The 27231-nt window shown below is 38.7% G+C and overlaps 1 protein-coding gene across 15 annotated transcripts in view; it reads left to right on the forward strand.

The window, feature by feature from the left end:
- Nucleotides 1–27231, forward strand: part of ERC1 (ELKS/RAB6-interacting/CAST family member 1) — a 534923-nt gene that overhangs the window by 406193 nt on the left and 101499 nt on the right. For all 15 annotated transcript variants that reach the window (XM_050747035.1, XM_050747039.1, XM_050747032.1 and 12 more), the window contains one exon: nt 25275–25373. In XM_050747035.1, the coding sequence (XP_050602992.1) occupies nt 25275–25373 (99 nt within the window). The remainder of the gene's footprint in view (nt 1–25274; nt 25374–27231) is intronic.

Consider the following 27231-nt stretch of genomic DNA (forward strand, 5'->3'; position numbering starts at 1 on the left):
ATTTTCTATATTTTGATAAATCAACTTATTTACCTGTAGCTGTATCATCTGCTAAGTGCTGACTTTAAGAGTTTAAAAAGAAGCAATCAAAAAGCATAAGAAAACATATGTAAATATTGTTTAACTCTGTCTATAGAAATTTGCTTTTTTATGAAAGTATTATTTTATTAAAAAGTATTGCATTTTGAAGATGAAAAAATCCTGGGTTTTTTTTTTTTGAATCCTTCGAAGAAATAGATCATATTTTGATAAATTCTGCTTGATTGGAGCTATTGATAAGTAAAAAGTCCCGAAGCTGGGAATGTGGGGAAACCTGGATTCAGCCCAGTCTCCTTTCATCATCTGTTGCATTTTTTTGTCATAAATTCCAGATGTAGGAAAAAATCCCTCACAACAATTTGATAAGACTCTTCCCTTCATTTCCAGCATCAAATCTAACTTGCCTTTCCTATCGTCAAACTGCTCCCTTTTATGATGCCACAGGGAATTAATTTATAAATCTTCTGAGTTTCCTGACCCCTCTTGAATGGTCTCAATGTAGATAAATCAACCCAGGTTTCCTGCCCGTATGCTGGTGCCCTCCCCTCCGTTTCTTCTGTGTCCGTCAGGCGGTATGATTTATAGCTGCCTTTCCTGTGCTCGTTGACGTCGGTCTGAGGATCTCATTAAGCATATGTAAAACTAGAAAGATTAGTTTGAGGGTCACTCCCTCCTCCATTAAACTTCTCTTGGTGGGAATCAGTCAGACCAATATATGCCAAAAATCTGTTCCTGCTGCCCCTTTTGGTCTCTTTTGAACTGTTTTAGATACTCATTAAAAGCAGATGTAAATTAGACAGGTATGGTGGGCGCCTGTAATCCCAGCTACTTGGGAGGCTGAGGCAGGAGAATCACTTGAACCTGGGAGGCAGAGGCTGCCGTGAGGCAAGATCGCGCCACTGCATTCCAGCCTGGGAGACAGAACAAGACTCTGTCACACACACAACAAAAAGCGAATGTGGAATTAAATGATATTTGCATTGAAGGATAATAGGAGTGGTGTTAAACTAGAATATTAGCTGTCACTGAGTGCCATTTTCAGAAGCTGTAATTTACACGACCAAAGGTACTATCACATGACTTTCTAGAAAACAGTATTCATGCCATTAGTCATCTCAAGAAGATAATATTTAACATCTAGGCAGCTGAGCCCTATTTTGAGTTCTTTCTGTGAATTAATTCATTTAGTCATCACTACAGCCCTAAGAAGTAGAGTTATCCTCATTTTACAGAGAAGGAAAGAGGTTAAGTAACTTGCCCTAAGTCATGTAGCTCGTAAGTGACTGAACCAGGATTCAGAACAAATATATCACTCCAGAGCTGACATTCCTAATCACTGTACCAAAATGTGTTACCATCATTACAGTACGTGCTTTAGGTAAGAGATTTCAGTAGCCTTCGGCCATATTATTAATAACCCCATCGTACTCAGTTGTAATAAATAGTACTTTAATCTACCCTTATTATAAATTACAGTGAAAATATATATATTACTGTAAAGGATTGCCCCCAATTTTAAAAAATTAATTCAGAATCCTGACAGGTCAAACTGTTTTCCAAATCTTGTATTAAAAAGGTGTCTTCTAATTTTAACAATTACCTTGTAAATAATTGACTGGATTAATGAACAGCTGTACAGCCGAGGACAGGGTAAAATGACAAGCTAATTTTTAAGTAGCTAAGTTCAGAAATCCATGTGCTAATAACTCTAAATTACCATTGGAAATAATTTTGTTATTAAAATACTATTAACTGTCATATATACATAGACAAGATGTATGCAAATATGGTTCCAAAGTATTGCACGGCATTTATTAAGATACCTTTTAGCCACCAGCATTTTTTTTAATTTTAAGAATCAATTAATTTGCGTTCTTAAGAGCTCATAGAGATGGGTGATTGGAAAGCTGTTGAAAAGTTCATAGAAAATAGTGACTGTTGAAGGAGGAACATCTATCATACCTGAAGTTCAATATTTTTCCCCCTATATTTCAAAAGTTTTATGAAATATAAGAATTTAAAGAAATAGATTGTTGAGCTTTAATACTAAAACAGTATTTGTAGTAGTTGGTTTTCAGGGTAGAGAATGCTGAAAGTTAATGGTACTGCCAGCCTTGCTCCTGAATGGAGCATTTTGAATTGGAAATGATGTTTTTCCTGGTCTTGCATAAAATTGCAACCTACTAATGATTAAATCTAAAATTATGGGTTCTCAGAAAATAATTTGGAACATGTACAGTCTGGGCCTACCTAACTTTTAACTAGCTGATTCAGTAGAAATATGCAAAGAGATTGAGTGGATATTACTATGTTTAAATCTACATAGGCACTTTACGAGCACACCCAAATTGCACACCTGAAACAATTACCAAACTGTCTCCGAGACCCAGATGCTAAAACACTTAGAGAAGACTGGTTGGTTCCCAGTCATGGCCCAAAGCCAGTGAAGGATCACAGGTGCACCACGTTCCCCTAGTCCACCCTAGTCCACAGTGTTTACCAGTTCTTCATTTCAACTTCTGTTACGTGGAAGATTCTTCTAAATCAGGTTTTCTTCCCTGACAAGTTTCCTCACAGTTACCTTCCTATCTGTCTTATTACTGAGAAACAATAGCCAGGAAGAACTGAAGGAACCCTGTTTCTAAGGCTGGTTCTAGTTCAGCTAATCACTATCTAAGGCTGGTTCTGGTTCAGCTAATCGCTTTCTAGAGCTCTCTTTGTATTTAGACATCAAGACAGCAGTCATAGCAGTGTTCCCTGAGCCCGCATTGTCCTCCTGAACGGTAGATGAAATTACCAGCAGCTGACTTGCGGCTGTTCTTTCGGCTGTGCACCAAAATGACTGTTTCTCTTAATACATATTTTAACAATCTGAGATGAGACTAAGTGGGTCTCTCACTTTTATGTTGTCTGGTAAGATGAGCCATAACTTAAATATCCTTCTTTTTATTGCCATAATGATATAACTATAGCAAAGTAAAAGCATGAGCCGTGATTGACAGAAATTGCTCTCCTTGTCAGATATCAAGATCATTTCCTCCATTGCTTAAAGCTTCTTGCAATACAGTCTTTTTTTTTTTTTTTTTTTTTTTTTTTTTTTTGAGACAGAGTCTTGCTCTTTTGCCCAGGCTGGAGTGCAGTGGCATGAGCTTGGCTCACTGCAACCTCCACCTCCCAGGTTCAGGCGATTCTCCTGCCTCAGCCTCCCGAGTAGCTGGGACTACAGGTGCCTGCCACCATGCCCGGCTAAGTTTTGTATTTTTAGTAGAGACAAGGTTTCACCGTATTGGCCAGACTAATCTCGAACTCCTGACCTTGTGATCTGCCCACCTCAGCCTCCCAAAATGTTGGGATTACAGGCCTGAGCCACTGTGCCCAGTCACAAAAAAAATTTTAATGAAATGCATGCAGCCAGGCACAGTGACTTACACCTGTAATCCCAGCACTTTGGGGGGCTGAGGTGGGCGGATCACTTGAGGTCAAGAGCTCGAGACCAGCCTGGCCAACATGGTGAAACCCTGTCTCTACTAAAAATACCAAAAGTAGCCGGCCGTGGTGGTGCACACCTGTAATCCCAGCTACTCCGGGAGGATCGGAGTAGGCAGGAGGATCGCATGGACCCAGGAGGCAGAGATTGCAGTGAGCCAAGATCGCACCATTACACTCTAGCCTGGGCAACAGAGCATGACTTTGTCTCAAAAAATAATAATAATAATTACATATATTAAAAAGTACACATGTCTAAGTATACATGTCAGTGAAATTTTACACACTTATGTAACCAGCATCTACATCCAGGAAGCAGATTATTGCCAACACCCCAGCAACTCGTTCTTACACTCCCTTTTCAGGTACCATCCCCTGCCTATTCCTCCAAGAGTAACTACTCTACTGAATTCTAACAGTATTGGTTAGTTGTGTCTTAAAAAGTCAAAACTTAAAGATTTTATGTCAACAGAGCAACCAGGGATCCAGAGGCAGAAGCCAACGGAGCCACCACAGGCAGAGGGCGTAGCCTTGAGCCAGAGGATTGTTCTCAGACCTTGAAACCTAGTGGAATTTTCTCTGCTGGATTTCAGACTTGCTTGGGGCTGATGACCCCTTTTTTTCTTCCAGTTTTTCCCTTTTGGAATGAGAATGTCTATTATATACTGGTCCCACCATTGTATTTTGGAACCTGATAACTTGTTCTCTGTTTCGCATATTGACAGATGGAGAAGATGGATCCTACTTTGTCTCCCTCATACCCAATTCAGATTAATTAGATGAGGAGATACGGAACTTTTGAGGGATGCTATTTAGATGGACTTTTGGATTTACAGTTGATGTGGTACTGGGTTAAGATTTTTGGGGATACTGGAATGGGGTGAACATATTTTGTATATGGGAAAGATATTAATTTGGTGGGACTAGAAGGCAGGCTGTAGTAGATTGAATGCACCCCAAAACATATGCCCTCCCCAAACATATTGCCCCCAAAAAACATATGTCCACATCCAAATTCCTATAACCTGTAAATGTAACCGTATTTGGATCAAGGGTCTTTGCAGACGGGATTAAATTAAGGATTTCAAGAAGAGATCATTCTTAATTATCCAGGTGGGGCCCTAACCCTAATGACAAGTCCTTGTGAGAGACAGAAGACAGATACAGAAGATAAGTGATGTAAAGGCAGAGGCAGAGATTAGGCTGGGTGGCTCTGAACCAAGAAATGTCCACCGTCACCGAAGCCAAAAGAGGCAAGGAAGGATTCTCCCTTAGCGTCTCCACAAGGAATGTGGCCCTGCCAGCACCATACTTTTGGACTTGTGGCCGCTAGAACGGTGAGAGTGTAAATTTATGTTGTGTTCATGTTGTTTGTGATAATTTCTTATGGCAGCTCCAGGAAACTAACGCGTGGAGTGGGTAACACACCTTCTCAAGTCCTTCATGTATGAGTATGACAAGCTTGTTGCCCCTGAGCGTATTAGGGTTCCGCTTTATTTGAAGGAGAAAGATAAATACATTATCTCTGCTTAATGACTAGCATTTGTTGATATATGCAAAGAAGACATTCTTAAGACAGCCTGGGGCAGAAGAGGTCAAACAATATTTTTGGAGAAAGAATACTAAAAGACTAATAAGAGTTAGACTCATGAATGAGCTAGAAAAGGAGCCTCTTAGGCAGAGGGATCATTGTGGCTGGGGGTGCTAAAGCATGAAGCATCCTGAGATCAGGGAGCCATAGAAGGCTTCTTCTTACCAAGTCTGCACTACTGGGCAGTGACGTGAGACTCCAGAGCTGGGAGGGGACAGGTCATGGAGATCCCTGTATTGACAATGCTGAGAGTAGTTTGGACTTGCTCCTGTAAGTGATGCCAAGCCATGGAGAGGCTTTTAGTCTCTCTGATGTTTTCAGAGTTTTCTTTTATAGATAAATCAATCACTCTGGCAGCCAATGGAGGAAGTTAAGGGGAGCCTGGAGTAAGAAGATGGTAAGATTAAAAACAGGGAGACTGTTTAAGGGAGACTGTTTAAGAATCTATTCCAGTTATGCAGATATGAAATGATGAGGACAAGAATACAGGGTAGTTGAGATGGAGTAATGTTTTCACTAGGCCATTCTGTGTATCAAACACCACCTAATTTTAGTGCCTTAACACAGTAAACGCTTATTTCTTGGTTATGCAAAGTCCACTGCAGATCTTGCTGACTCTATGAGGAAGTTGCCCTCCATACAGCAATTCAGTAATCCAACTCCACTTAAAATTTTCTAGTTTAGCTCTTTCAGTATGAGGCCTTCTTGGTGACTGTGGCAAAGGAACAACTAATTGGTAGTTCCTGTGCTGTTTCTTCTATGCTTGGGCCCCAAGGTCACTACCCGCAGACCACGGACCAGTCAGATGTCTGGTTTGGCCGAGTAAGTGGAAGTGGTCTCCCTAGTTAAAATGGGTAATAAAGAAGAAAGACCATTTATGGAAGAGAATATAACACGCTCCTTTTTAGTAGAGTTGAATTTGAGGTGATTTATACCCAAATAGATATGTCAAGAAGGCCATTGGCTAGAGATGTTAATTTTGGAGTCATCAGAACAGAAATACTAGTTAAACCCATGAAAATGAAATAGCTTACTTAAGAGAGAATATAGGCAAGTCATACTTTTTACTGTTTTCTGACACATACTAAAATATTAATACAGGCCATTATTGTCATCCTTATAGATTATAGCTCAATTAGCATATGCCCTCTGTACGCCTGTTGGTAATGGATTTCAGAACTGGCTCTACTGGATATGCGTTGCTAGAAGTTTTCATGCAGTTCTAGGGTTTTTAAGACCTTTTTTTTTCACGTCTTACATGTGTTGAAAATGCTTTAAGCATTTATGGCACAATATATCACAAGTGATTGTGATCTTATATACCGCATAGCCATTTTGCTGTTTTGATATATAAATTAATAAAACTCTGTTCCTGGAAATGAGGATAATGCTACATGAATACTCCAAAGAGTTAACATAAAAGTATTCTTGAAAAGCACTCCCTTAAGAAAGGAATTCTGTCCAAATGCTATTGATTCCAGGGTATTTTGTCTATTTTCCTTTAAAGCACCTTACATTAAAAAATCTGTTTTGCATTCAGTCTCTAAGCAAAAATATGTAGTGCCTTTAAGACGGGCGGATCACGAGGTCAGGAGATCGAGACCATCCTGGCTAACACGGTGAAACCCCATCTCTACTAAAAAATACAAAAAACTAGCCGGGCGAAGTGGCGGGCGCCTGTGGTCCCAGCTACTCAGGAGGCTGAGGCAGGAGAATGGCGTAAACCCGGGAGGCGGAGCTTGCAGTGAGCTGAGATCCGGCCACTGCACTCCAGCCTGGGCGACAGAGCCAGACTCAGTCTCAAAAAAAAAAAAAAAAGAACAACAAAAAACTCTTGAGTCAGTTTATCTGTCCATTTTAAGTGACACACTTATTTCATGAACTAATTAAACTTGTCATTAAGGCTTCATTAATTTCCTCTCCACTCCTGGGGTGGGATGGTTGAATCAGAGCGGGGCTGTGTGTGTGTCTGGAAATGACCTTTGTATAGTTGGGTGGGAAATTATACTTCAAAATACCAGTAGACATTTTATTTAAAATTTTGTTTTCTTTGGTAGATTATTTCCTTCTAATTATAGTAGTAAACACTGGTATGTTATGATTAGTGATTAGCTTATAACAAACATCTAAACAGGGATAAGTCAGCCTGTTTAGTGATAAACCTGTCTTTTGATATAATTAGAACTGATCACTAGCCACTATGTCTCTGTTTCTAGGACAGTGTAACCCACAGTGACATAAATTAAATTTCTTAAAAAATCAAGGATGCAGTAAATACCGACTGTCCATTAATATTGATTAATAAATCAATACATTTTAAAAATAATAGTTTAATTTTTCAAATTGATAAAAGTAAAAATTGCTAAATTGATATATTACTGAGTTAATAAAATTAACATTTATTATTAATCTAAATGAGAAGGTGAAACATGGGACAAAGAATGAATTTTTCTGAACCTAAAAACTGGAAGGAAAGTCAAAAGTACTTACCAGAACATGCTTAGGATGCCCAGAGGTATTGTCAGTTCATCTCCCGGAGGCGGGGGTAGTTTCGTCACCACCAAAATAAAACTGTGGTCAAACCATGAGTTTTGGAGTATTAAATGAACCCCGTTGTGGATTCACTATGGTCAAATTACTACAAGAACTAGGACTGGAATAGGTTGCCCTGCCCTAGAAGTTTCCTAGTTGATTGAGTTGAGGTCACTTCCAGACACACACAGTCCCACTCTGATTCAACCATCCCACTCCAGGAATGGAGAGGAAATTAATGAAGCCTTAATGACAGGTTTGATGAGGGAGGGAGCAACTATGTTGGCATGTCTTCTAAGGAGCTGTTTCTGACTTCTAGTGCCCAGCAGTAGTCCAACTATGGTAGCTAATCAGCTGCTGCCCAGTTACCTAACCCTGTTGGCAAGATGAATGTTTTAGTTCCCTGCTGTGCCTTTAATCATAATTGTCTTTTATTCATTCAGTTTGAGGTCGTCTTGGTTCTTGGGATGTTGAGTGATTCTCAGTTGAAACCTGGACATTTTGGATGTTATGCTGTATGACTCTGGGTCTTACTTAGACTTCTGTTTTAGCTGGTTTTCTTTTGACACCACTCCAGCAGGGGAAGATTGGGGTGCTGCCTCAGTGTTGCCCAGTGGAGGTAGAAGTCCGGATTCCCCACTTGGGCTCTGCTGACAGTCAAAGGGTAGAGGCTCCTTGTTACTCCTAGCTGGAGATGGGCATTCATGTCCCCACTAGGCTTCACTGATGTATCCCTGCCTGGTTGGGGTAGGAGGGCCTCCAGTAACACCGTGTGGGTGAAGGAAGTGGGGCCTAGTTACTGCTGTGCAGTAGTGGAGGTCCTGACTCTCCACTAGGAGACACGGCTGTTACTGCTCCATGGGGATGGAATTCTAGAACCCTCACCTAGTCTCCAGTGACACTGTGGAGGGGAGACTTCATTGCCGACAGATGGAAATTAAAGCCCTGCCTCCCTCGGCTTTCCCTGACACCTTCCAGTGGAGCAGGGAGAGGCTGAAGCACCTCCTCACAACCTAGTTAGCATGGGGCCTGCTGTTTGGTCTTTACTGACATGAGTCACAGTGGACCACAGTGTTTTGTGTGGTGTTTGGAGTAAAGTGATTATTGTCCCACAGGTTTCTATCTTGCTAGGCAGTCCTTTTCCTTTAGAGGCTTCTTTGGCTAGAGAGAGTGGGTTTCTGTTGAGGCTTTTTTTGTCTGTGCCTGTTGGTATTTCCAGGTTGTCAGCTTCTTCAGCTCCACACCTGGATATATCAGGCAAAAAGAAGGTCCAGGGAGCTGCAGGTCACAGCACTCCTGACTGGTCTGCCTTCTCTCTGCCTTTTTAATGTTTCTCTCTGTGTGTATAGTTTTTGTTGTACTTTTATACTTAGTGTGCTGGAGAAAAAAAAATATTCCTGATACTTCTTAAAGACAGTAAGGCAGACGCTATTCAGGGGACCACTGAGATGAGGATTTGTGTTACAGGACAGAGATCAGGCTCAACTGAGAATACATGAGGACCAATGGAGATATGTAGCCAAGGAGCAGGGTGGGGGTCAGTGATGGAAAATTACTAAGAAGACACGTCATGGCTGGAGGATTCTTGCCAGACCTACTCAGGAGGAGTTGCTGAAGACAAGCCAGAGAGATGACATATTGATAGCAGGAGATGAGGAATTTGATCAGATCTCATGAGTGATCAGATGTCAAGCCTGGGGATTTATTTTTGAAGGAAGACTTAAGCAAACTACCTTTTCTCTTTAGGAAAACAAAATGTATGTTCTGGGCTTAGGTATATAAGTAATCAGTAGGTTGAATTTTAATGCTTACATTCAGATAACCAATTTTTTTAAGTTACAATTTTCATTACTACCTCATCCCTTAGCCGCAGTCACATATTTACATGTTTTGGAAAACCATACCTCTGGCAGCAGTTGAGTTTTGATGTCTAGTATCATTGCTTTATTCAGCTTCTAATTCATTTTAAGTGGTCCTTAATGGATATTCATTTCTGATCAGAATCAATCTGTACCTGATACTTGTGTATTTCTAGAAATCAAAGTTTTTCAAATACTTGCATTTATAAAATTATAAGTGGAAATATTTCAGTAACTATGAAGAGATAGATCATTTAAAATACTTTTCTAAAGTGGAAATATTTCAACAACTATGAAGAGATAGATCATTTAAGATACTTTTCTGTAACAACTTTTTTAAGAAAAGCCTGATTTTAATAAATGGTAATTTTCTGGTTTTTTCTTCTACACAAAAGACTGAAGGCCATTTATCTCAGTTGTACAAAAAAGAAACTTTGGAGAATAGAGAAAAAATAAAGAATGCAATAGTAGTTGTGGGAAAATTTTTTAAATGTAACCACATGTATGTTTGTACAAATACGTATACACAGATAAATCCTTTAGTCAGAGAATAGGAGGAAAAAGTGGTATTGGAGAGTATGGCCTTTTATCATTTGCTTTCATTTCATTTGCTTTCAATCTGAATGGTTCAGTAAGAATCTAAAAATGCTTTTATATCCTCTGGGTTCATTTAAAGAAAGATACTTCACTGTATGTACACACAGGTGTATAGTTGGTTCACATTTTGAGTCAATTATATTCTTTTCTTACCACATATGGACCATGATTTTGTAAAAAGAAGAGATAAAATTCCCTCAGAACTTCTAGCTTTAAGAACTTTGGGCATGGTGGCTTACGTCTGTAACCCCAACACTTTGGGAAACCAAAAGGCAAGAGGATCACTTGAGCCCAGGAGTTCGTGACCAGCCTGAGCAACATGTGGAAACCTCATCTCTACACAACAAAAAATTTTAAAATTAGCTGGGCGTGGTGGTGCCTATCTGTAGTCCCAGCCCTTAGGAAGCTGAGATGGGAAGATCACTTGAGCCCAGGAGGTCAAGGTTGCAGTGAGCTGTGACTGTGCTACTGCACTTCAGCCTGGGCGACAGAGGAGACCCTGTCTCAATTTAAATATAAAAAGAACTTTTATTCTTGTGATCTCAAGTGTTTTTTTTTTCCTTTAGAGAGAGCGTGTGTGTGTGTGTGCACGCACGTGTGTGTGAAGTGCTTGGATTCTTGAAGATCACTTTCTCTGCTTAGCTGTTCTTCAAGCAGGATAAAATATGCTGTATTTGTGTGATTGTAAAAAGCATTAAGCAATTTAATTTCTGTATATTTAGTAAGGAAATGATCATACTTAAAAAAAACTTTTTTTTTTAGAAATAGGGTCTCCCACTATCACATAGGCTGGTGTGCAGTGGCATAATCATAGCTTATGATAGCCTCAAACACCTGGCCTCAAGCTGTCCTCTCACCTCAGCCTCCAAAGTAGCTGGGACAGCAGGTGCCCACCACCATGCCCAGCTAATTAAAAAACAATTTTTTTTTTTTATAGAGGCAGAGTCTTGCTACATTGCCCAGGCTGGTCTTGCACTCTTGGCCTCAAGAGATCCTCCCACCTCAACCTCCCAAAATGCTAGTGTTACTGGTGTAAACCACCATTCCTGCCCTGTACTTTTATTTGAAGAGGAAATACTAAACTTATCTACTTTGCAGTAATAAAATAGTTGGGTTGGGGTGCAGCTTGTGCCACCATCCTTGAGAAGATGTTTTTTTAGCTTGCATTTTAACACCATGTAAAATCACACACAAAAATGATCTGTTAGCTGTGAAGAAATTTAGTATCACTTCTTGTTTTCATGGCCTCTGTATCTGTAAAATACAACTGTATACTCAGTGATATGGTTTGGCTTTGTGTCCCCAACCAAATCTCGTGTTGATTGTTATTCGCAGTGTTGAAGAAGGGGCCTGGTGAGAGGTGATTGGATCGTGGGGGCGGCATTCCTCCATGTTGTTCTCGTGATAGTGAGTGAGTTCTCATGAGATCTGATGGTTTAAAAGTGTGCGACACTTCCCCCGTCGCCTGTGCTCCCACTCTCTCCTGCCACCATGTAGAAAAGGTGCTTGCTTCCCCTTCGCCTTCCGCCATGATTGTAAGTTTCCTGAGGCCTTCCAGTCATGTTTCCTGTGAAGCCTGAGGGACTGAGTCAATTGAACCTATTTTCTTCCTAAATTACCCAGTCTCAGGTAGTTCTTCACAGCAGTGTGCAAGGGGACTGATAAACTCAGCCACTCAGATAACCTAAATTACAGACAAACTGTGGTAAATGTTCTTGGATCCTGGCCATTGTTGACTGATTTTTAGAATAACAGAAAATACTTGCCTACATTTTCTTCTTTTCTTTAGATATGGTGTTGAGTCTCACTGGATCCAGTTAATAATTCCCTTTAAACATTCTGTTCTTTGAGAACAGATACAGCTGGGAGAAATGATCCTGTGACATTAAAACTAGAATTGGATTGCGTTAGGTTTCTTCCCAGGATGTGAGAGCTGTAGCACGAAGTGTGGCAGTGATCAGGAGCAGAGGCTCAACCACTCTGTGTTTGAACAGGTTCATGTTAGATCCTGCAGTGGGCCATTATAGGCAAATTGGCCCACAAGATATTTCACTCCTGGAACTTAAGTTCATGACCTACTTTTAGGAATGGCTTTTTAGATCTGACTGTTACTTTTTCGCCAGAATGTGCCAAAATTATATACCATGGCCTTGCCAGAAAACAGGAAATCTTTCAAAAATTGGGAGTGGAATAGAAATTTTGTAATTTTTTTTTCAGTTTTAGAATGTTCAATATGTTTTTATCCTTGTGTTAATACATGTTTGAAGAGAGAAAATATAGGCTGCTCTTCTCCAGAGTTCAAAGTTAAAATCTGCACAGCATATGGGAAAGTGCTAAATATACATGGTAATTGGAATTAACCATTAAGATGAACATACTCATTCTGGCAGCTAAGAAGGAATATCTTCAGCTCAGGGAAAACTGTAAGCTATGTTTATACGTCTGCCCAGGTAGGTTATGTGTCTGTGTTATAGAAACCAGGAATCCCATACAGGCATTTCTAAGGATTACGAAAATGGTCATGATGAGATGGAAGAGAACAGTTTCTAAAGAATGAGCAGATAGACAAAAAAAAAAAAAAAAAGTTTTTCCTTTGCTTTCTACCAAGAGAGGGGAAAAAAAAAGTAGTTTTCATGGGAAATACAGAATATGTTGCAAGAACAGATGTCTTGGGAGCTTAATTCCATAAATGGTGATGTGCCCAAGAATACCCTGAGATAAGAAGAAAAACTTCATGGAGTCTTTAAAAAAATAAAATAAAATCACTGAGTCCTAAAGTAAATAAGTGAATATCCATAATCAAAAAGTTTCCTTTTCATATTAAATCTATTTGTGTGGAAGGAAATGAAGGAGAAAACTTTATAAATACTTGTAAACTGGAGTCCCTGGATTCTAGAGTTCTTTTTTGAAACCAGTTATAAGGAACAGAAATTGTCTTTTTATCTGAGAAAAAACTGCTAGTTAAAATGTCTATTTTCTTTGCCTTTGACTGAGAGAACTCATTGTGGTAACACTGGGTTTTAAATACTGATAGGTAACTATATATCTATTTTTGATTAATAAAGAGGAAAATGAATTATTTAATAAAGGAAGTTTTATAGAAAAATCATTCAAAATGTTAAACTCATTGCCAAAAATATATATATAGTCCTTAATGGTAGGAAAGGTGGGAGCTACAAACCTCTCATTGTTTTGTACCAATCATGGAAAATTGATTCTTGAATTCAACAAACATATATATTAAGGATTTTATCTGTGCTGGCAATTTTGCTAGGTACTGAGTTGATAGAAAGATGAATGAGACTCTGTCACAGCCCTCATAAACTCAAATCTATTGGAAGAAAAGTTATGTAAACAGATGATTATAATCTGTTTCAGATAGCACCGAAAGCCTTTTGTCCCAAACCTCAAGAAGCTGGATAAGCTTATACCACTTCTAAAAATGTGTGATGTGTGGTTGAGCTCATGTGAGAGAATGATGTCAGAATCGAGGAGGGGGCTGAAAGATAAAGATGAGGTATGTGAGCCTGTGCAACAGCTGCCCAGGGGCTGGCAGACCTAGTTACGACTAGAACTTGGGTTTACAAAATGCCTCTACAGAGAATGAAGTGAGGCATTGGGCTCACAAGAGGTGGGGAGTTGGAACTGAACCTCTGCTGAAGATGGGTCAGTTAGAGGCTTGATGTACAGAAAAGCAAGACTCATTCAGTCAAACTTCTACCCGTGATAGATGACAAAGGAGCTTTTCTGTGCCCTGACTCTGGGAAGGAGCCTGGAGTCGGCTCTAAGAAATCCAAGTTATCAAGCCTGTACCTTCCCCGGGTTTAGACTAAAAATTTATGTCACCACTTGTCTGGGAAGTTCCTGCCTGAAGATCACAAAGAAAGACATGTACATGGTCCTTAAACACATGAAAAGATGCTCAGCTCATTCATAGTAAGATAATGGCAAACTGAGGTGCTATTTAGCCAAAATCGAGAATTTAACAGCACACTCAGTTAAGCGGGCTGTGCTGATTGGGAACTCTGAGACTCTACTGGTGAGAATGCAAAATGTAGACCTCTTATAGAGGCAGTCTGGCAGTGGGTAGTAAAATGCTTATCTGTGCATTGACTTTTTCACCCAGAAACACTTTACTCCTAGGAATTGGTCCCACAGACACATCTTCAAAAAAGCAAAATAACATACACACAGGATAATTCATTGCTATGGTATTTGTAATAGCAACAGGTTCAAAATAACCCATTGTGCTACAGTGGGATATTTGTTGTCAATTATAGTACATCCAACAGAGTGGAATACTGTCCAGCTGTAGAAAGGAATGAGAAAGATCTCTATTGATACGGAGTGATTCCCAGAACATACTGTTAAGTGAAAAAGCAAGATGCAGAATAATGTATTTAACATATTACTTTTTACGTAAGAAAAGGGGTAACGTGCAATTATATGAGTATATGATTGCTAATAATTGCAAGAAGAAACAATTGAAGGATAAATCAAAAATGTACCCAAAAAGGTTACCTATAAAAAGGAGGGAACAGGATAGAGGAGATGGGGTGGAAGCAAGCCTTCTGTGATTATACCTAGTTATATAGTTTTGACTCTAGAATCAAATGAATATATTACATAATCAAAAATAAAATTAGATCAGAAAAAAGGAAAAAAAGCAGTCCTTGAAATTTAAAAACAAACAAACAAATGAATCTAATTATATATTAAATTGTTGACATTCACTTTGAGCAGATAATGATTTCAGCTAACTTTATAATATGGATTTTTCTCTGTACATCTTAGTAGGATAAACTCCAAGTAAAAGAACAAAAATGCAAAGTTTTTTTTTTTTAATGGTCTCGGTCTGCCTCCCAGGCTGGAGTGCAGTGGCACAGTCACCACTCGCTGCAGCCTCAACCTCCCAGGCTCAATTGATCCTCCCACCTTAGCCTCCCAAGTCGCTGGGACTGCAGGCACGTGCCACCGTGTCTGGCTAGTTTTTGCATTTTTTGTAGAGATGGGGTTTCACCATGTTGCCCAGGCTGGTCTCAAACTCCTGGGCTCAAGTGATCCTCCCTTGTGCTGGGATTGTAGACATGAGCCACCGCACCTAGCCCAGATAAATTGTAGAGTTTATCCTGAAGGCATATTGGTAGTAATTGTATTGGTTTTGGTATTTTAAAAGCACTATATTGTTAGATAAAACAAATAACAAGTAATTATGTTATTGTTGGGAACCAAAATTTTTCAGCATAAGAGAAAAAAATATAAAGTGTAAAATCAAAGTAGTTTAGTAAACCCAGTCTTCAAGATTGAGATCTGTAATCTTAAATCTGAATATAAAACATAACTATTAACTAATAATTTTCTCCCTTTTAAAAAAATATTTATTTCCTATCTCTGACTGAACCAGACTAGAAGAAATGATAAATAATAAACACCCCAGCAGCAGTAAACATCCCAGCACCCGGATTGTGGTTTCCCACTTAGTCTGTATATGGTATGCTGCTATAACAAAATCAGTAGGTCAGTAATTTGTAAAGAACATAAATTTATTTTTATCACAGTTCTGGAACTGGGAAGTCTGAGAGCAAGGCACCAGCAGGTTTGATTGTTGGCAAGGGCTGCTTTTGGCTTTTAAGACGGTACCTTGTTGCCGTATCCTCCAGAGGACAGGGATGCTGTGTCCTCGCACACATCTATTCCTTTACTCATTTGTTTATTTAATGAGTTCTCTAGTAAACTTCAGTGCTGACATATCAGTTTACTTTGCTCCTACTTTTTCTTTTTCTTTTTTTGAGACAAGGTCTCACTCTGTCAACCAGGCTGGAGAACAATGGTGTGATCATGACCCAAGGCAGCCTTGACCTTCTGGGCTCAAGCAGTCCTCCCGCCTCAGCCTCCAAAGTAGCTGGGACTACACACAAGCATGTGACATCATGCCCAGCGATTTTTTTTATTTTTTTTATTTTTTGTGGAAACAGGGTCTGGTTATGTTGCCCAGGCTGGTCTCAAACTTGTAGGTTCAAGTAGTCCTCCCACCTCAGCATTACAAAGTGCTGGGATTACAGGTGTGAGCCACCATGCCTGGCCTCTCTTACTACTTTTTAAGAGCAAAAGGATTATTTACTCACATGGCTGCACATTGGCTTATTTTATATACCTTTATTGAGATATGATTCTCATCCCATGCAATTTACCCATTTAAAATATGCCATTCCATATTGCTTAGTAAATTACAGAAACGTGTAACCATCACTACAATATCCTATTTTTTAAAGTATATTTTTCTAGTGTTATTTCAGTGTCATCGCTTTTTATGTATTAAATACATTTTGACAAATTGAAAGCATTACTGATTTTGCTGCTCACATTGTTCAGTTTATCCATTGTCCCTTTCCCCCAGGCCTGGCAACCGCTGGTCTGCTTTCTATCGCTACAGATTTGCCTGTTCTGGAGATTTCATATAAGTGAAATAATATACTATGTTGCCTTTTACATGACCTCTTTAACTTAGCATAACGTTTTCAAGGTTCATTCATATCTGTAGCATATCAGTACTTCATTCCTTTTTATGACTAATAGCTCATTATATGGATATACCAGGTTTTATGTATCCATTCATAAGTTGTTGGATATTTGGGTTGTTTCTCTTTTTTTACTATAATAAATAATGATGCCGTGAACATTTGTGGGTACTTTTTTGCATGGAAACATGTTTCCAGTTATCTTGAGTATATACCTCGGATTGGAACTGCTAAGTCATATGGTAATTGTTTGTTTGCCATTTTAAGGAACTACCAAAATGTTTTGCAAAGAGACTGTACCACTCTACAATCCCACCAGCAATATATGACCATCCCTACACATTCTCACCAACACTTGTTATTGACTTTTAATAGCCACCCTGGTGGATGTGATGTGGTATCTCATTGTGGGGTTTTGTTAGTTTTGCTGTATATTTTATTGCTTCTCCGTTGTTCCCATAGATCATTGTGGCTTTGAGACGCATTTCCCTATTGAGGTTGCACATCTTTTCTTTTCTTTTTTTTTTTTTTTTTTTTTGAGACGGAGTCTCGCGCTGTGTCACCCAGGCTGGAGTGCAGTGGCGCGATCTCGGCTCACTGCAAGCTCCGCCTCCCAGGTTCACGCCATTCTCCTGCCTCAGCCTCCAAGTAGCCGGGACTACAGGCGCCCACCACCACTCCCGGCTAGTTTTTTGTATTTTTTTAGTAGAGACGGGGTTTCACTGTGTTAGCCAGGATGGTCTCGATCTCCTGACCTCGTGATCCACCCGCCTCGGCCTCCCAAAGTGCTGGGATTACAGGCTTGAGCCACCGCGCCCGGCCAGAGGTTGCACATCTTTTCTTCTGCTTACTGCCTATTTGTAAATCCTCTTGTTGATTGAAAAGATTCAAATCCTTTGCTCATTTGTAATTGGGGTATTTGTATTTTTATTGAGTTGTAAGAGTTACAGACACAAGTCCTTTATCATATATATGATTTATAAATATGTTCTCCCATCCTGTCGTTCTCTTTTCACTTTCTTGTTGATATCGTTTACAGCATAAAATTTTATAAAGTTTAATGTGTTCCAATTTATTTTTTTTTTCTTTTGCCACTTTTGCTCTTTGGGTATCTCATCTAAGAAATCACTGCCTAACCCAGGAAGATTTACTCTTACGTTTTGTTCTAAGAGTTTTATAGTTTTAGCTCTTACATTTAGGTGTTTAGCCAATTCTGAGTTTATTCTTTTATATGTTCTGAGACATAATGAGTTTGACATCATTTTCTTTGCATGTCCATTTCTGTTTGCCCCACACCATTGCATGAAAAGAGCATTCTCTCCCATTAGATTGTCTTGGTGCTCTTGTTGGAAATCAGTTGACCACAAACAATTACGGTTTGTTTCTGGACTCTCAATTTCGTTTCTTTGATTTCTTTGTCCATCTTTATTCCGATAACACACTGTAGGTAAAAACCTACTTTACCGTAGGCTCTGAAATCAGGAAGTATGAGTCTTCCTAACTTTATTCTTCTCAATTAATATTGTGTTGGCTATTTTCGTGTTATTTTATAAAACCCCATGTGAATTTACAATTCTCTCAAAATAAAAATTGAAGAAGTAGTAATAGAAGTAGCACTAGTAGTAGTAGTAGTCATAGTGGTAGAAGAGGAAATGCTGTAGCAAATAAAGGGAAGGGAGGATAAAGGAAACAAGTAGAGTAATAGAATAGTTTCTGAAGGAGGACATGGATATATGGGTTGTTGTTTTGTTTTTTTTTTTTTCTATCTTCTTGTGTATGTTTGGAAATTCTCAACATAAAATGTAATTCTTTTAGTTTTAAAAGGAGAAAGGCTCTAAAGCTAGACTGTTTGTATTAGAGCTCTAGCCTGTGACTTATTCATCATATGAATGTCACAAAGTTATTTAGGCTCTCTGTAGCTCAGTTTTTCATTTATAAAATCGACATGAAAATTGTACCAATTTCATATTGTTATGAAGATTAAATTACCTAAAGCTCTTAGAATAATGCTTGGCACATAGTAAGTATTCAATAAATGTTGGCTTGGAAAGTGACTATTTTTGAAAGGAGGGTGGTTAAAAAAAGAAAAAAAAGACCATTTTTAAAAGTACATGTAGATTTACCAGATAATCAATAAATCTAGTCATTCAATTAAAAACTTAGTGGCAAGTTAACATATATGAAAGGAGAATTAATAAACTTGAAGATAACACTGCAAAAAATATCCAAAATACAGTGCAGAAGGAAAAAACAAAATTGAAAATATCAAAGAGAGACTAGGAGACATGGAAAACAGACTGAGAAGGTACATTCACCTGATAGGAATTTTGAGAAAGATCATACAGAAAATTCAGAAGGACCAATATTGCAAAATAGGAAAGTATACATTTAAAAATTTGGAAATTACAAATTTTGCAAATTAGAAAATAAGGAAATTGCAAATATTGTAAAAAACAGAAATTGCAAAATATTTAGAACAGGGAAAACACTATATATCAAAATTTGTGATATACTGCTAAAGCAGTTCTTGGAGGAAAATTTATAGTCTTAACACATATATAAAATTGAAAATTAAAAGGCGGGGCACGGTGGCTTACGCCGTAATCCCAGCACTTTGGGAGGCCAAGGTGGGTGGATCACTTGAGATCAGGAACTTGTAATCTCAGCTACTCGGGAGGCTGAGGCAGGAGAATCGCTTGAACCCAGAGGTTGTAGTGAGCTGAGATCGCACCACTGCACTCCAGCCTGGGCGGCAGAGAGAGAGACTCTCTCAAAGAAAAGAAAGAAGGAAAGAAAGGAAAAAAGAAAGAAAATTAATGAGCTAAAAGTATCCAAATCAAGAAATAGAGAAAGAACATCTGTGTAACCCCCAGCACACACACAAGAAAAAAGAAGAAAGAAAATAAAAACAAATTAAATGAAATAGAAAACAAGCTATAGAGAAGATCAGTGAAACTAAAAGCTGGTTCTTGGAGAAAACACACAAGATAGATAGGATTTAATGACTTAATTAGATGTGAAATATATAGTGGGACAGATTGTTCATGAAGAAAAGACCAGATATTATTATAATTTTAACAGTGACTTAATCTGATGTCCCTTCAGACTTCTATTATTAGAGAATTAATTAGTCTGCTTTTATTCTGGTTAACAGAACCTGCAACTGAACTCTCAGATTTTTTTTTTATCAGTAGTAAAACGTAAATCTGATTAGAATTTAAACTTTTTCTTTTAATAGCTGGGTTTGGATAACCTATCCTGTTTCTTAGCTTATGTATTCTTCTGTGAAATATGGTTTCTGTTTGGACATTGACATTTTTGTCTTAGAAGAAAAGATAAACAGAATAGACAACTGATTCCTTTTTCCTCTGGGAGGGTGTGTATACCTGGATACACAGATATGCATTGATAGCTAAAGAAGTCTATTTCAGCAAGTTTCTTCCTTCTTCCCTTCTTCCTTTTTTTTTTTTTTTTTTCCTTCCTTCCTTCCTTCAGGACATCTGATTCTTTATGTCGTTGGGACCAAGGGTTTCTTCTGCCTGCACATGCACCTGGCGTGGTTCAAGAGGAAAAACATTTGGATATAAAATATCTTTCACGTCAGTAAAACATGAAGGAATCACTCCTTTTGCTTTTTGGTCTTATCTTGAGAAGAGCATACTGTGAGAGCCCCTTAAGAGCGCAGTCATTTCTATGATCTGTGTAACATCTGATGCTCTGTGAGCTGTCAGATATTTAGTGCTCAATATCATAACTATGCAGGGAACAGACTTCACACCAAGTTTCTTCGTACTAGACCTAGGAACACTAAACTTTGATCATCTTCATGTCTTTTGGAAATGGAGAAGTAAGTTCTTACAACTATTTTTTTCATTCTGTGACGTGGATCAAATAAGTAATCTTTGGTCTTATCTGTCCACTTGGATCAGTTTCTTCAGGCAGGCATACATACTCATTCCTAAGAAGCACTTTAAATGCATTCTGCCTTGAAAATGGATTTGTGTGTGCTTTATTAGGATTTCGTTTTAAGTTTTTAAACTTATGCTAGATATCAGATATTAAAGATTGTCTCATGTTCTAAGAAAATAACTAGCCGAGTATACTTTCACCCACATTCCTATTAAAGTCAACATGGAAAGGTTTCTTAACCAATTGAATGACATGATACAGATGTTTTGCTCACTTTCTCTAGGTGCCTCTTTGCTTTCTTCTATTTTCCTTTTTTCCTGAGAGCTGCTTTGCAGAAGACTTTGCCAAGAGATACCACATGCCATAAGAAAAATTAGCCTACATCTTTTCAAAATTGTCTTAGTCCATTCAGACTGCTGTAACAAAATAACATAGACTGAGTAATTTATAAACAACAGAAGTTTATTGCTCACCATTTTGGAGACCAGAAGTGCAAGATCAAGGCAGCAGCAGATTCGGTATCTGATGCAGGCTTGCTCTCGACTTCACAGATGGTGCTGCTTCGCATCTTCACACTGTGGAAGGGCGAACAGGCTCCCTCGGGCCTTTTTTTTTTCCCAAGTATAATGGATACGTTTATTTACTTATCCATTTATTTATTCATTCATTTGCAATTATCCTTTAAGCAACTACTGTTTGCAAAAAAAAAAAGTATGTTATTTGCCACCAGTTTGATAAAGGAGATAACAGTTCTATATGAAAACATCTATAGTTGGTCTCACAAGCAAAGTGTGCTGGGAGAGCAAAAACAGAAGAAAAAAATTATTTTCATATTTTCTCTTTTGAGTGACACACTATCCTCGTTAGGAGTTCGGTTTCCTACCAGTGATACAACTAGATATTTACATCTCCCAAATCAAAGTACAAACTTTGGCAGTAGAACCTTGTTGCTCATTATTTTCTTTTTATTTTCAAGTTTTATTTTGGATTCTGGGGATACATATACATGTTTGTTACCTGGGTATATTGCATGATACCCTCAGGCCTTTTTTATAAAGGTACTAATCTCATTCATGAGGGTTCCACCCTCTGACCTAATCATCTCCAAACGGCCCCATTTCATAATACCACCAAATTGAAGGTTGTTTCAACATCTAAATTTGGGGGAAGCCGAGCGCAGTGGTTCATGCCTGTAAACCCAGCACTTTGGGAGGCTGAGGCGGGCTGATCACTTGAGGTCAGGAGTTTGAGACTAGCCAGGCCAACATAGCAAAACCCGTTTCTACTAAAAATACAAAAACAATTAGCCACTGTGGTGGTGTGTTCCTCTAATCCTAGCTACTTGGGAGGCTAAGGCAAGAGAATTGCTTGAGCCCGGGAGGCAGAAGTTGCAGTGAGCCGAGATCTTGCCTGGGCAAGAGAAGGAGACTCCGGCTCAAAAAAACAATAAATTAATTAAAATAAAATAAATTGGGGGGGGAACACAAACATTCAGACCATAGCAAAGGTCACTGGGGGTCCTCCCAGAAAAGAGAAATTTGATTCACAGATGATTTATTAATAGGTTTTTTTTTCCTGTCGTTATATACTAGAGGGAGGAACTGACTTTAAAATGTGCTTACATTATTAGGTGAAAATGTAAAGAACCTAAATCTTCAACAATATGGGACTCACTAAAAATCCATTCAGGGGACTGGGCGCAGTTGCTCACGCCTGTAATCCCAGCACTTTGGGAGGCAGAGGCAGGCAGATTATATGAGGTCAGGAGCTCGAGACCAGCCAGGCCAACATGGTGAAACCCATCTCTATTAAAAATACAAAAATTAGCCAGGCTTGGTGGCAGCCGCCCGTAATCCCAGCTATACTTGGGAGGCTGAGGCAGGAAGGAGAATCACTTGAACCCAGGAGGCGAAGGTTACAGTGAACTGAGATCGCACCATTGCACTCCAGTCCAGGTGACAGAGCAAGACTCCATCTCAAAAAAAAATACCTAAATAAATGGATATCCATTCAGCTGAATGCTGTGCAACCAGTTAAAAGTAGATTTTAGGCTGGTCACAGTGGTCATGCCTGTAATCCCAACTCTTGGAGAGGCCAGGACAGGAGGATCACTTAAGGCCAGGAGTTTAAGACCAGCCCAGGCAACATAGTGAGACCCCATTTCTACAGTTTCTAAAAAAATACATAAACTTTCTAAAACCAAAAAATAAATATATACACATACACATACATATACACATATACATATATATGTAATTTTTAAAGCAATATTTTAAAATACTATTTAATGACATGAAAAAATGGTCTCGACTATGATGATAGCTAAAATGTACTGGGTGTCAGTTTTATGCCAGGCACCTTTTTAAGTGTTTTCCTTGTGTTAATTCAACAGGTTAATACTCGCAACAGTCTTTTGTAGGAGAAACTATTGTTATCCCTATTTTAAAGGTGAGGAAACTGAGGCTCACAGCATTTACGTAGTTTGCCTGCAGTCAACTGGTGAGAGACAGAGCTAGAATTTAAACTCAGGCAATTTGGCTCTTTTAAAGCCCTCGCTTAGACATCATTACATATCTCTGTAAATTTTTTTATGAAACTAGACAAACTATTTTTAATTCATCTAGAAAAGAAAATGTGTTAAAAATAACCAATCAAATTTTGACGCAGTAGAATTGGTGAACATATTCTACCAGGTAGGAAAATATGCTATAAGATATAGTAATTTTTAAAATATCACAGTGTAGCTGAAATAGAGAAGAAAGGCCGGGTGCGGTGGCTCATGCCTATAATCCCAGCACTTCGGGATGCTGAGGCTGGCGGATCATGAGGTCAGGAGATCGAGACCATCCTGGCTAACACGGTGAAACCCCGTCTCTACTAAAAATATGAAAAAATTAGCTGGGCGTGGTGGCGGGCGCCTGTAGTCCCAGCTACTCGGGAGGCTGAGGCAGGAGAATGGTGTGAACCCAGGAGGCGGAGCTTGCAGTGAGCTGAGATAGTGCCACTGGGCGACAGAGTGAGACTCCATCTCAAAAAAAAAAAAAAAATAGAGAAGAAATAGAATAAATCAGAAGAGCATGCCACTTTTTATGTTCACAGGGAGGAGACTAAATGAATACACTTAAGAGTGATAATCACTGATAGAGGAATTATAGATGATTTTTCTTTCATTTCTCTTTTTTGTTTGTACTTTATTTTTTTAATTTTATATAATGCCAGAAGTTCAAGACCAGCCTAGACAACATAGTGAGACCCTGTCTCTACTTAGCTGGGTGTGGTGGTGCATACCTGTAGTCCCAGCTACTCAGGAAGCTGAGTTGGGAGGATCACTTGAGCCCAGGAGTCTGCGGTTGTAGTGAGCAGTGATTATGCCACTGTACTATAGAGCCTGGGTGACAGAATGAGACTCTTTCTAAAATATAACAAAGAAAACCCAAATTATCTGTAGTAAGCATTTTTAAATCATACAATATTAGCAAGTTTATTTTTAATGCTTTAAAACTTCAAGTTTTAACAGTATTTTACTAGTGTAACATATTGCTGCTTGATTTTATGCATCGTGTACCCTGGCATTTTCTAAGCTGCTTACTCTGCAGAGTTAATTTCCTAAAATGTTCAATATATTATTCATTTATTCAAGGCCTAAATTAACCACCCACACAGAACCACTAATCCAGTCTTCGTTTTTGGTAAAGACAGAGAGAAGACAATGGGATCATAGTCGTCTTCTGGCTTAGGGTTGAGGAGAAGGATTTCAGAACTTTTTACCAATTTTTTTTTTCTTTTTACCTATTTTTAAGACCCGAATTGTTTATTGATGGTATAAAGAAAAGCTATCTATGTGTGTGTGTGTGTGTGTGTGTGTATATATATATATATATATATATGAGAGAGAGCGCGCTGCTGTCTAAATACCTCACTGAACTCTGTAGTAAATTGTAATAGTTGTTCAATTGATTTTTTAGTGAGAATGTGTCTCTACCAAAGAAAATTTTAAAATTAGTCAAGCATGGTGGCATGTACCTGAGCTGCTCGGGAAGCTGAGGCCAGCTTGAGGCCAGGAGCTTGAGACAAGCCTGGGCAATATAGTGAAACCATTTTTAAAAAAAAAAAAAAAAAAAAAAAAAGAGAGAGAAATTCATGAAATGCTTGTTTTGGGGATATTGCCTCCTCTTCCCCCAAAATTTCTGTATCAATGTAACTGCCAGTCTCAGCCCAAGCTGCTGTAATAGAATGCCATGAACTGGGTAGCTTAATCAAACAGAAATTTATTTTCTCACAGTTTGGTGATTGGGAAGTCCGAAATCAAGGTAGTGTTTGGTGCAGTTCCTAAGTGAAGGCTCCTCCTGGCTCGCAGAGGCTGCCTAGTTACTGGATCCTCATATGGCAGAGAAATAAAGAGAAATCTTTTTCTCTTCCTCTTCTTACAAAGCCCAGTCCTATCAGATTAAGGCCCCACCCTTATGCCCTCGTTTAACCTTAATTACTTCCTGAAGACCCTGTCCCTGGGTTTGGTGACATTGGGGTCTAGGAGTTCTACATGTGAATTTTGCGGGGGCACAATTCAGCCCATAGTAGTGCCTAAACTCTTTCCAGTATCCTCAGAAATCCTATATTTAGTTTATTTTATTGCAGACAGGATTAGTTTTATCCTTTCTTGTGAAACTCTTAAAATACTCATTACTTTACAGTGTGTCATAGAAACTTTACTTAAATTTAACCTTATGAATAATTTCTTCCTAGACGCAAAATCGAATGAAGCTAATGGCCGACAACTACGAGGATGACCACTTCAAATCCTCCCATTCCAATCAGACAAATCACAAGCCCTCCCCAGACCAGGTAAGATGGCTCTGCAGTGTTTTATTAAAAAACCCACACACTTAAATTTTGAGATGTTTTGTACTGGCATGTTGCAAATTCTAAGATACAAGTTAGAAGAAGAAAAATAAATAGAATAATAAATAATAATAAATAAAAAGAATATTCTTTTCAAAAAAATCACAGATTCAGTTTCTTTATAGGAAGTTGGTGATTCTAAATATTTTAAGAGCAGATACTTGAAAGATTTGAAAAATAAAGAATCCTTGAATTGGGTTGAGAAAAAAAATTAACTTTCTCAGAGATACGTACTAATAATATGTAATTTTTAACTGTCTTTACTAATTTTTAACTGTCTTGATTTTCCTTTTAAAGAAATAGTTCCTTATTAGAAAAACAAGACTCTTTCCTTGCAAGCCTAGTGAGGCACAGTTTTTAGGTTATTTCTGTTTAATTGCAAATTATGAACTCTCTGCTCATTACCTATTAAAAGTGAAGATTGAAACTTAGTTCTTCACTCCCTGTCCTTGTGGATCCCTCCAGCATGTCATGCTTAAGGAAAATTGTGGTCTTCAACTTCTCATCAATGCAAAAGAGACATTGATGAATCTGAAGGGAACCATGTTCAATTTCTAGTTTCTTGGAAAAAGGGAACTCTCCTCAAATCTTGAAAATGATGGATGGGAGAGAGTGCTGAACAGATTACCTCATATCCCATTGCCAAAAATCAAATTTTAACATCTCTATCACACCCAGCCTTAAAATATATAGCTAAGGGGAAAAAAAAAAAGTCAAGTAATTACATACATATGACTAAAGCATCAAGGAAGACTTTCCTGCTAAACATCTCTACTAAATAATAGCTATGACATTGTCTTAGCAGAAGCAGCAGAGAGAGTGCAGATGAAAGCAGCAATGGTATTCAAATTGCTGTTGCTTCTAAGGTTCAGAAGGTATAGTCCGTCCTATTATGATGACATTTACTAAGCCAGTTGAGGCAAGCCTTGTATTTTAGAAGGAAAACAGTATAAATATGTAATGTGGGCAGAATGGAGAGCTATCTGCCTGGTGTCAGCAGTCTTTCCCTGCCAAGAGATCATTTTACCTTTTCTGCCTGCTCCCTGATACCTGGAACTGAATCTATGCCAGGGGATATAAGATGCATGTTTGATTCCTCATGAAAACAGGTTTTTGATAATATAGAGAACCGGATGTCTGGAGTAGGAAGAGGGAAACAGAGAAAGGTTGAAGGAAAAGCAAAACATAAGGAAAAACCTCCAACTTGATAATTTTGCCCAGATCCAGCCCTGAGATAGAGATGGCATCTTGGAAAGTAGGAAGAATAGAAGTATAAGACAAACTACAGTTGTTCCTCAGTATCCTCGGGGGGTTGGTTTCAGGACAAACCCACTCACAAATACCAAAATCCATGGTTGCTCAAGTCCCTTATATAAAATGGCATGGTATTTGCATATAAGCTATACACATCCTCCCGTGTACTTTTGTTTTGTTTAGTTTAGTTTTGTTTTGTTTTGTTTTTGAGACGGAGTCTTGCTCTGTTGCCCAGGCTGGAGTGCAGTGGCATGATCTCAGCTCACTGCAACCTCTGCCTCCTGGGTTCAAGTGATTCTCCGGCCTCAGCCTTCTGAGTAGCTGGGATTACAGGCACCTGCCACCATGCCTGGCTAATTTCTGTATTTTAGTAGAGACAGGGTTTCACCATGTTGGCCAGGCTGGTCTCGAACTCCTGACCTCAGGTGATCTGCCCGCCTTGGCCTCCCAAAGTGCTGGGATTACAGGTATGAGCCACCGCGCCCAGACCCTCCCATATACTTTAAATCATCTCTAGATTACTTATAACCTAATACAATGTAAATAC

The sequence above is a fragment of the Macaca thibetana genome, chromosome 11 (assembly GCF_024542745.1).
Source record: "Macaca thibetana thibetana isolate TM-01 chromosome 11, ASM2454274v1, whole genome shotgun sequence".
Taxonomy (NCBI): domain Eukaryota; kingdom Metazoa; phylum Chordata; class Mammalia; order Primates; family Cercopithecidae; genus Macaca; species Macaca thibetana.